The sequence below is a fragment of the Diadema antillarum genome, unplaced genomic scaffold, assembly GCF_040938485.1.
Source record: "Diadema antillarum isolate AM-2024a unplaced genomic scaffold, OU_Dant_1.0 scf00000230, whole genome shotgun sequence".
Lineage (NCBI taxonomy): Eukaryota > Metazoa > Echinodermata > Echinoidea > Diadematoida > Diadematidae > Diadema > Diadema antillarum.
Window position 1 is genome coordinate 28,768 of NW_027271119.1, and position 12,357 is coordinate 41,124.

General features: G+C 36.4%; 1 protein-coding gene across 1 annotated transcript; it reads left to right on the forward strand.

Annotated features, from left to right (window-relative positions):
• LOC139724789 (UMP-CMP kinase-like) lies at nt 1-9,450 on the forward strand. The gene is made up of 8 exons (XM_071635906.1): nt 1-123; nt 312-370; nt 2,647-2,721; nt 4,462-4,605; nt 6,722-6,856; nt 8,054-8,130; nt 8,703-8,799; nt 9,277-9,450. Exons 1-8 carry the CDS (start codon nt 75-77, stop codon nt 9,337-9,339), a joined length of 699 nt encoding a protein of 232 aa, XP_071492007.1. The 5' UTR covers nt 1-74; the 3' UTR covers nt 9,340-9,450.
• The last annotated feature ends 2,907 nt before the right edge of the window (nt 9,451-12,357 follow it).

A 12,357-nucleotide genomic window follows, 5' to 3' on the forward strand; every position in this document is an offset into this window, starting at 1 on the left:
CGCCTACACATAATCATTGCTCCGGCACCGCAATATTAACACATAAAACGTATTTGTTTCATAGCATATTCTGGATGTCCATGTCACTTCATATCAACAGAGTTTCTTCATGCTGCGTGGCAGGTATTGAATGAGCGAGATTCGAGACGAAATCATTGATGTTGCATTTAGCGACAACTTTTGGCAGTCAACATCAGCAAGAATTTTCAATGATTTCATGACATACACAGCATTGCATCTGTGATATTAACCTCAACAATAAAGTGAATCATATCTTCTGTTTGATTGTATTTTTGGACAAATATTTATAGCCCGCTGGAGCTGGAATCGCTGTTGGCCAAAGCATCTGGAGATGGAAGCCTACAAAGAGGTAAGAATCATAGTATTGTGTTATGTTATTCGTGGCAAAGAGGAAATAACCCTTCCTTACAAACAACACACTCTTCTCGTTCAGCTAAAATGATCAACGGGTATCTGCCTTGGCTTTCAATTAAGTGTGCATGGAATATTCAGGAATCATGATGGAGCTTTCAGGAATTTAAAGAGCTTCAGTGTACCAAAAAGCTATACGTTCCGTGTATTCCATTTCGGAATTATATGGATATACGGCTTTTAATTATCAATTGACATCTATACTGATTTTTTTTTGACAATTTTGTGTCCTTCAATTCTCGATTGTTGTGAGAAGCGATCTTACATGATTTATATATATATATATATATATATATATATATATATATATATATAATACATAAATGATCTAGATGTACAGCAGATCGATGCATCCATTCATAATTGCGCACTCTCTGTCACTGTCTGTGGAAAATGATAATCTCATGATGATGATAACTTTATTGCATTTGGGAAAGGTGACAAATCTCTAACTTGTAGACAGGTATTAATACCGGGTGTCCCAAAAAAAAGCGGAACGGTGGATTTTAAGTACCTTGCAGTCTAAAAGTTATATATCTTTTGACATCATTAGAAAGAGCATCTTCCGCAGAAGACTATGATACCAAAATTATTAAATTTGGTTCAGTGCTTTTTATTCTACGCCAATTTCTGAAAATGCAGTCATTGTCAAATTTCGCCGGATTTTTGTGACTTATGAGATAATAATTTGAGTGCGACACGCGATCCATACGGTGACTATTGTGTAAGCTCGGTGATCCATGTCAACAAAAGATACAGCTTTCACATTGGGCACGGGCCAGGAAAAAACGGTGTGTGTGTGTGTGTGTGTGCGCGCGCGCCCAATATGAAAGCGTTATCTTTTGTTGACATGGATCAACGAGCTTACACAATTCACCGTATGGAACGCGTGTCGCACCCAAATTATTATCTCATAAGTCGCAAAAAATTGAAAATGACTGCATTTACAGATATTGGCGTAGAATAAAAAGTACTGAACCAAATTTAATGATTTTGGTATCATGGTCTTCTGCGGAAGGTGCTCTTTCAAATGATGTCAAAAAATATATCACTTTTAGAACGCAAGGTACTGAAAATCCACCGTTCCGCTTTTTTTGGGACACCCGGTATACATTACTTTGCCACACCCTGACTTAATTGGTGTTTGTGACTTATGTGTGAAAATGAAAGATCTTGTGGGAAAATGAAAGATCTTGTGTGAGTGTTTTGCGTATAGTGTATGCATTTGCCAAGGATTAGGCCTACACTGGATTGCAAAGCGTTTATAATTTCATTGATTAGGAAGTGTTGTCTATGGAAATGCTTCAGTTTGCATTAAAGGGATGATGAAGTTTTGGCTGAGATGGGTTTCGGGTTTCAGACTTTTTGTGAGATAATGGGAAACCTCCGATGAAATATGAAAAAGCACACAATTCTTAGAGTAATTCAAAGTTTATTTGATGAAAATTAGGTTTGAAATGGCTGAGATATCCAAAAACACAGGGGGCTTATAAATGGTGGGACCCGCCTTTTAATTATGGCCTCCTTTATGTTACTTTGGTGTTTCTTTAGATATCTCAGCCATTTCAAAACCGATTTTCAAGAAATAAAATTTGAATTCCTCTTCAAATTGTATATGCTCTTTCGTATTTCATACTAATAAGTCATCTCGCAAAAAGTAACAATCTGAATCCCCACTACTATCTGAACCAAAACAATATCTTCCCTTTAAGAAGTAGTCGACCATAAATAACATGCATGGTCGATCGACGTGAACGAGGTTCATGCCCCCTCAATCCTATTAAAGTTTATGCATTTATTCAGACTCGTCGCCTTTTCAAAATTCCACGCTCAACGGGAACTTGCTTTCAACCCCCACCCCCGCGGTTCTCTTTGTATAGTGACGAAACTTTGAAGCAAATTCTCGTGTCCCTATACACACGACTGGTCTATTAATCGTTAGGATGGGAGTGTGTAACTTGTCCTCATTATTTTTCTCTCTCCACGATCGCTCAATTAGACAAGAAATATTGATAAAAACTGATTTTTTTTTTAAAGTAAATTAGTGCGGTTTGTGATGAAAAACAACAGGATTTTTAAGTAGCCAAATCGTTCTATTCACTGTCTTCCCTTTCATGAGAGGGCAGTTACTTTGGAATAATGATTTGACAGGATGAGTTTCTAGCTTTTAATTTTGTTGTTTGTGCCTACTCTGTTATTTGTATACCTCAATAGATGCAACATGACGTGATATTTGCTCTGGGCATGCCAGGAGCCGGGAAAACCACGCAGTGCAGGAAAATCGCAAAGGTTTGTCCTGTTTTGATTGTTTGCGTTGTAATCATGTAAAATTTAATCATGATGTCGTCACTGTTGAACTTTCATCATTTTAGGTTAGGCAGCACGATACACATTAGCTACATACCTTCAAAATTTCGTATAGCTTAATTAGTGAAACAGGAACTTCGTGTACGTTTGGCGTCAAGCAGTAAGTAATACCCGATTCGCTTACCAGCACAAGGGAACCATGCACCAGAGGTTCAAAAAATGAAACACGAAGTGAGGCAATTGCCAGAGTGTGCAAAATGGACAAGTGGAACAAAACTAAAGATGAATATGTCAAAGTTTGAAAGTAGTCAGTGACAAACTAAGGAGATAAAGACAAGCGGTATATATATGATAACTGTTGGAGTTTCCATGACAAAAGTTACATTCACTGTAGATTATGATTAAGGATCGGTTTGATAGAGTTTCAGAAGTTGCTGTGGCATTGATAACAAAGATATTTTATATTATTAGTGTGATATTTATGGCGTTCTATCACTATGGCAAAGTGCACCAATGACAAAGGCCTGATTGTAATTGATAATTTGATTGGGAAGTTTATGACCGATTCAAATCGTATAGATAAGAAAATGATTATATCACAGATTTTGATGGAAACTTAAGATGCAAAGGTTTGCCAGGTTTTGACTGTTCACGTCAAATAAAAAGAGATACTGACAGACAGACACATACAAAACGCAGAACATATATTGAATAGTTGTATTAGACGGTATCCGGTTAAAATCATGTGGTGATGGAATCGTATAGATAACCCCATGTTTGTTTGTGCTGTTGTTGTTGTTGTTTTTTAGGGATTTTGTAATTTTTTTCCAAACATCCTTCATGTTCTTTGTGACGTTACGTATACATAATACATGTATTAAACTGCATGCTCAAAAGAGATTCTTACACGAACAATGAATAATTTTACGTATAATGAAATAACAAAGCTCCTTGAATTCACATTTTCATCAGTCCGTGCTGACCATGTATAAGTCTGGATATTGGATGTATTTAGCATAAAGTGCAGTTCCACTAATGTAATGTGTATTATGTTTAAGTAAATGAATAATAAATATTATAAGTTATAATCAGACAAACAAAATGACAGAAGTATCATCTAAATCCGACATCGATTAGGAAATATAATAAGCATTTTGAATTGTCACGTGTTTCAGTGAACACACGTGAACCCGAGACGATGTCATCACCTCACAACTCTCTTAAAAAACTATGTGCACACAATATTAGTATTCATGAACTAAATGATTTTAGCTGAGAGTTTAGCAACTGCAACTTCTTTCCCGCTAAATTTCATCTTTGCCATAAGTTATTACAATCACGATTGTGCTGCTTCTCTTCATTTATATAGAAATATCACAATAGTATACTAATAATACCTTTCTACATTGGCAGTATTTTGTTCCATTGCAGCTTTCTGCTCTTAACAGCCGTTTCAGTAAAATCTGTGTTATAACTATTTCATGGAATAATAACTGAACTGAGGCTCTGCTCTATAGATTCGGATGGGGGAGGGGTGTATAATTCTACCAGCAACCAGTAAGGTGGAGGGAGGGGGGGGGGGGCGTGTTCCATTTGGCCCATATGAAAATATTCCTTGGCCCCGATTACATTGGCATATTAATGTTTCTTGTCTCTGCGCTGAGCGTAATGAAAATATGTCATTTTGCTGGTTTTCTTGTGTCTGGCCTAATCATTTTTTAGGAATTCGGCTTCCGTCACATAGCCGTGGGTGAGCTAGTGCGAGATAAGATGAAAGAAGATTTCGATGAGAAAGAAGATTGGCAGGGCTTCCTAGACAAGGGTCAGCTCCTCCCGTCGAAATATATTGTCTCACTCATCAAGCAGGTACGGCTTCATGTGTGTGATATCTAGATATAGTCATTGATCTATACCTCCCTACTCTGATACCTGTCTACGCCTTCTCTTTCACAGCTATTTGGCAACCATTGGCTTTTCATATGTTCCAACATGATTATAGTCCCATTAAATTCTGACTTGCTATAGAAAAGCACTTGGCATTTTATGATTTTTTTTTCTTGTTTTCGGTTTGTATGATTGTCGTTTGTTTTTTAATAAAAAAAAATGTACCCATGAAAGATCGATGAAAGTGTCATCGATGGTTCATCTTTGGTCACGTGACTATGACTTTGTTAGCACGTACGACAGTGCTCAGCAGAAACCCTTTTCATTTCCGACATCAAGAATATGATGTTCTTACATATTATCTTATTCATAGAATTGTTGTGTTATTCATCTGAATTCTCTGCATGTTCTGTTGCTATCATGTCACTTCCACTGACTTAAACAATAAACCATGAAGTGGAAATTAATGTTCTGCATTAAGTCTTGGTTCATTTTCTCGTCGTGACAGTTTCTTTGTTATCTTGTTCTTAAAGAAATTGACTGGAATTTGAGCTTGTAAATCAAATAATATCCTCATTCAAAAAAAATGTATGCCAACAACTTGAGCTTAGAGAATATTGTCGCCTTGTCTGGAGGAACAACAGTTTCAATATTATGTGGATATTATGACCTCAAACTTTATGTACAGTGTGACTTCAACTATACGAAAAATGTTAGGTTGTGCAAATCGAGAGCTTAAACCTTCATTCAATGCAATTGTTTATCAATAGTTTAGGAAAGTCTGACAATAATTATTATTGAAAACAGTATCATCCATGCTGATGGGACCACACTTTCACATCCTCGTCATCACATTCATATCTGTAATGCCCATGTCATTTACGTTGGAGAAGGCAGATAGATGTACATGTAGATTGCAATGTCATTGTTGAGTTGAGTTGAGTTTATTAACAACATACATATGAATATGATAACATGATAACATGAAATTCCACAGTGTAAGATACAATAGCATGAAATTTTTATGAGAATACAATGATTTTGTACATGGTTCTTACAGCTTTGCAAGCATATATTTTACATACTTATATCTACCTTACATAAGAATACATGTGTTATAATAGATTTACTTTCGTTGTGATACATTTCTCATTGAAAAGGCAAAGAGAATGAATAAGTATGTAATGTAGACATATATGCATAGACAGAGGTTCTGAAAAAAATAATCGAAAAAAAATAATAGAAAAACAGAAGACAATGTTGTTAAACGGGGAACCAAAAGTTAGCACAAGTGCTAGTCGAGAATGGTTCTCCCATTATAGCTACATGTATATTTAAGCTGCTTATTGCAAGGTCTACTCTTTTAAAGTAACTGTACTATAGAAGTCCATTAAACTGAACACTGAAATTTCTTTTCATCACTAAACTTCTTTTAACAAGTGATTTTTTAGGTTTCTCCGAAATGAAGATCTTGTTCTTTCCTCTTGAACAATTTTGGGCAAACTATTCCAAAACTTTGATCCGACAAAAGATATAGAAAATGTACCATGTGTCGTTTTACATTTCGGGAGTCTAAGCATGGAATGATCTTTGCCTCTAGTCCTGTATGCATGATTCATTGGCTCATAATATTGCGTTACAGAATGTGGTAAATGTCCCTTGTGTAGATCATATACAAAGGTTGACACTGCCAGCTTATGCAGGTCAAAAACATCTATCACTAGACTGGTGAATAATGGCCTAGAACCTGTTCTTAAGGGGGGAAATGTGATTGCTCTCACGGCCATTTTTTGAGCTAAAAATATACAATTTAAGTGGCTTCTGTAGGTAATTCCCCATACTTCAATTCCATAAAGTATATGTGATTGTCGTTGTACCGTTGATAATTGCCACTTAGACGTGTACCGTCTAACGACGGGCATTTGACGGGGGGGGGGTGGTGCAATGCAGGTGCAATGTCGAATCCGATTTTGCCCTCAACCTATATGTATTATCATAAATCTATCATTTAGCAATGTTGGCCTAGTAGATCAATAAGAGATAAAGTGGTGGGCAAAAAACCCAAACATTAAACTGTTGTTTCCAATTATTTCTCCAGAGCATGGAGGACAATCCGTCGACATTTATCATCGACGCATTCCCGGGAAACCCGGAAAATCTGAGAACATGGAACTCGGAAATGGCTGACAAAATGCCCCTTAAATTTGCTCTGTTTTTTGACTGCAAAGAGAAGGTGATGTTTGGAGCTATGTAGATCAATATGAACGTAAAATATACACTTCTGCCAGTCGTCGTATTGTAGTCAGAAGTTACATTACATGCTTGCATGGAACACCACGTCCTTTCGGATCAGATGCACGTCACGAATTTGACACTCACGAATCATACAGCCCACGAGTAATAAGGCCATGAGTCATACAGTTCACGAGTTTTACAGCCCACAAGTCATCCAACCCATGAGTTCGACACTAAGCAAATAAGGCCCATATGAGTCCGACACCAGGGACACAAGGCCCACGAGTTCGACGCTACAAGCAAAAAAGGCCCACGAGACCGTCACACTAAGACCCGTGATGTAATGTCAAACTCGTGGGTCGTGTTTACCTTATGTCGAACTCGTGGGCCTTTTTGCTTTGTGTCGACCTCATGGGTCTTATTTGCCTATTGTCGTACTCATGGGTATGACTCGTCGATTGTATGATTCAGAAGTCGTGGGCCTTGTTTGCCTATAGTGTCGGACTCATGGGTCTTATTTGCCTAGTGTGGAACTCATGGGCTGTAGGACTCATGGATTGTATGACTCATGGACCTTTATTCAATGTCGAACTCGTGGGTTTCGGTCTCGTGATACGGGATGACCCCGTCGTTTCTGCTAAAGAGATGAATTAACTATAATAGTCAATGTAGGCGATTCGTGCTATATAAATCTATAAATATACACAAATGCAGACTCTCCAGAGCTGGTTGTAGCCATCTATGTTTTTCCAATCTTTGTCCCTCGTCACCGAAGACAGTTTAGAGGCATCTAACTACATGTAGCTATGGTGATGTGATGAGATTGTAATTCAATAAAATCATCATTGCAATGAAGATATCATGAGAATGATAAAGATTCAAGATTCAAGATTCAAGATTCAACTTTATTTCCACTTTCATCAAATAAAAAAAGAAATTATGTACATTGCATAATTTATGTACAGGATAATTGTAATACTTACAGAACATAATTTGACAAGGTACACATGAAAATGAGAAGTAGATGCGATTACATCTTTGTTAATATATACATAAAGCGTATAATACAAGTCAACTAAGGATGAGGATGGAAGTGGAGGGTCCCACTAAGAAGATGTGTTCATGAGCGTAATATTTAAGTTTTATACGTTCTTTTGTTGAACAAAATATTTTTTTTTCTGACATATTTTCACAGACGGCGGAAGCCCGTATTCTGAGCAGGGCTCAAACAGGAAAGAGACTGGATGACTGCACAGAGAAAATAAGGCTAAGGTACTGTATACAATGCTGTTTTTTGCCACCAAAAACAAGCAAAATTATGTGAATCTTATTAAAACAACCAGTAAAATTGTCTGACATCTGCCACATATCATGCTATAAGCACCATGACTCAGACAATTTATTTTTCTTTTCTTAATTGCTGATCTCAATTTTATGAGAGAAGTAATTATGTTGAGTGATCATTGCATAAACCATTTAAAGGAAATACGTAACATTTTGGTCCTTTGTGTTGATAGGAAATAAGCTGTCAAAACCTAGTTGATTCTGATTGACAAAGCCAAAATACGCTAATCCGTGTTTTAGCATAAATTTCATCTCATTCCATCCTCACACGTTGAGCTATAATATAGATCCATCGATCTCAAATAAACAAAGGGGAAAGAACTGTCTTCTTAAATCGATCCAGGATGTGAGAATAGTATTGTGAGGGAGCAGATCATCCTTTCACATTGTTATACGTTTTCTTTCTCCCCCCCCCCCCCCCCCCCTCTCTCTCTCTCTCTCTCTCTCTCTCCCTCTCTCAATGTCTTCTCTGTCTCTCTATCTCTTCCTTGAGTTGATAGGCATTCTACATACCGTGCGGAGTCCAAACTCGTGATTGATGAACTTGCTAAGCTGAGCAAGGTTCGAAAGATCGACGCAGAAAAGAGTGCAGATGAGGTATCGAATACTAGGTCTTGGTCATTACTCAATAAGAATACAGAAGGAAAAAAATTCTCTTGAATTTATGCAATCTAAGGTTGAGGCAGTCGCTCAAATTTTGATGATGACGATGACTATAACCAACTTTATTTTTTCCCATTTTTCTTTTACCTCCGCCGCAATGAGTGCCGGAGATATTCTTGCAGTTTTTGGCTCATCCCTAAGAATGTACCACATCCATTTCATCTCGATTATGTTATTTTATGGTTATGGATGCCTAACTCGAGTGAGCTATACATTGGGTATAGATGTGCGGATTATATTGCAGCAAAATCTCACTTCATTTTCTTAGTATTGCAATAATAAGCCGTATAAAAACGTATAGGAATAGCCAAAGAGCACAATCATGATTTGGTAGAAGGGCAAAAATACTATTCCTGAGAAATTATGTGGGGGCCAGCTATTCTTACTGTCTTACTTTTTACATTTTACCAGGTGTTCAAAGCCGTGACTACCGTTTTCCGGGACGCTGGATACAATAGGAGTGGACCGTTGTGATCGTCTGAAGTGATGACAGCATGGAGCACGGAATGATAATAATTATCAACATTACGGTTGTGCAGAGCTGATTCTGGCAATTTCGTGTTAGGGGTTCATTTCAGCGATATTTCCGAGTGTGGTTCGCCCTATAATCGACCAGCTAGGAAATATAGAAATCCGTGATTACCATGGTATACGTATAATAAAGCTGAAGAGCTGTGATCAATCAATCCAGTTTGTATGTATATAGGTGTGATCATGTTATTTCATATAATCATTTTATTAGTTATACTTGCAGCTTATATGTATTTATGTCCAAACACTTATTTTAAAATGTCATATCCAAAATTAGCTTCATCCGTTGATCTCACGGGATAGTTTATCACTAACACCCTGCCGCAGTTTCATGCAGTTAGGGTCCTTAGGAGCATAGCATCGACTCAACTGCCGACACTGACAATGAAAATATGTTCCTCATATCTGTATTTCTTATGAATGTCCGTGCAGATAATATGTGTTGCATTTTATTCGTCATCATATACGGACTTTCCACGGCATTTTCTGATTAAAGCTATGGTGTGCAACAATAAATTACCGACGTACTGTATTTATATAGAACAACTGAAAATATAAAATAGTTGTACTTGCGATGTATACTGCATCCCGACTGTTCATAAACATCAGACTTGAAACGAATTGGGAAAGGTCATGAATCCAGCGAATATCGCTTCAAAAGCAAACATGCATGCAACGCGCCCCTCGGTGATGATTTTTTTTTTTTCAACAAGGGAAACCCAATCGTCACTGTAAACCTGAAGTTCTATTTTCGAACAAGTTCTATTAGCGATGGTATATTCCAAATATTTTTAGATATTCACAATTCTATTCAAGTCCTATATGTCAAGTAATATTGCTTGATGGACCGAAAGATTATTAACATATATAAATCGTTTATTATAGATTCTCACGCTATATTCCGTGAAGTGCAATACTCACCGATAATATATCGTATTTTTCCACTTTCATCATGTATTGAGAATATTTATCAAGTTCAAATCGTCTATGTATTGAGGCAATGGTTCCGCTTGACAGAGACTTATTTGTATTAAATGTTCTATAAGTATAGACCACAGTATCAAACTATTATAACATATACATGAACAGTATATGGCTTTACGTTCTATTTTAGTTGGCCGCAGTGGTTCTGGACTGTTTAGGCACATAACTTCGCAATTGTTACTGTGCTTTTTCTTTCATGTCATAATGTGGGGAGGGGGAGGAAGATTGCAAGACTCACAGTTCGTGTGAATTGCTTCTTTGGCTATATTGTTTGGTAGTACAACCCGCAAAAAAAAAAAAAAAATATTACAACGAAACTATTACATCTCATCTATTCAAAAATAAAAAGACAAAACATAGCAGTGAACACAAGGAGAGAAAAAAAATCACTTCGAATTCTCTTCGACAATGTAAAGAGACGTTACAGGTTTGTTGTTTCGACGCAAGTGCAATGAAGAGTGATTTTTGTCTTTGTTTGTAAAAAAAAAAAAAACAAGTGAAGGCGAAAGATCAGTGACTTCATACCTATACGAAAGTCATGCCGTCTTAGGGTATAATAAAAACAGGTTTGGTCTTGGTGCGACCTGGTTACATGGCATTAATTGTGACAGTTACATTACCTAATTATTCAATGATATTTCTTGTAATAAACAGAAGGAGAAGCATAAGGGGAATCGAAAACCCCAAAAATGAGCATAGTCATGAATCATGTATAAGGCGGATGCATTATGTTTATAACTTTCTAGGCCTAGATGTTATTACACATCTCGAGCATTTTAAAGTGTGATGATGATATCAAATAAGTTCAATAACCTGTCATATCCCATGTCCACAACAAACAGGTGCCCAGAACATTATAACGTCACAATAATGAAACGTATAGCTTGAGACGTCTACATAATCTGATTGTATAGTTTGTTATTTACAATCCACTATCATAATATATTGTGTTTATATAATCTGTGTGTTCAATTTCTTATAATATCTGCCCTTTGTCAGTATTTTGAATGGATACATGTTAATTTCATCTAACCGAATGCCGCTACCAGTGAACTAGGAAGTCTCCCCTGTTTGAACATTTCGTTGAAATACTTGGTGAATTAGGCCTCGTCAGAGTTTGAATGTCTTGTTTTAAAGAATAGTGAAAGGGGTATGTTTGCAATATTTTAGTTAAGGTTTTGGTAACTATTCTTTGCAATATACTTCATATAGATTTTATCATAGATCACAATATATTAAAATTATTTATTCGTATATAGTGTTTTATTTAGGCAAGCATGCCATCTGACATACCTGTAGAACCATTCTGTTCTGTTTATAGACATTGTGCATGCAGAAACATTTGCGTAAGTACAGTGAACTTGTATGCGGCGAGTTGTTTTCATTGCAACTGATTGCCAAGTTACCCTACATCGACCTATAAATAAGCACTTAGTTGCTTATCAATGTTTTAGTAGCCATGACAAAAGAAATCATGTGCAAACATACTCGAGCAGGATTCGAACCTGCGACATCCTGATCTCCGGACAGGCGTCTTATCTACGATACCACTGCACTAAAAAATTGATCAATTCAGTGCTTATTTACATCTATGTATATAGGGAAATTTGTCAATCAGTTGCAATGTACATCGTCGTGTTCCATACAAGTGTGTCCTGTAGATTGTATTTCAGTTGATGAGGAGATAATAAACTTGCCACACTTTAACTAATGCCTCTTTCTCTGTCTGTATTTACAAAAGAAAAAATATATATATATATTGCGAATTCACGAATTGGACATTGATTTACAGTAATTGATGCTGATGATATATATCATAATATATTATAATGTATTTATATTATGATATATATTATATATATGATTATATATATATATATGGAGAGGGAGGGAGAGAAGAAAGAGAAATTAAAGAAGAAGAAACTTCATTCACAATATAATTGAGAGCACGCATAAATGTACAATTTCGTTTTTATA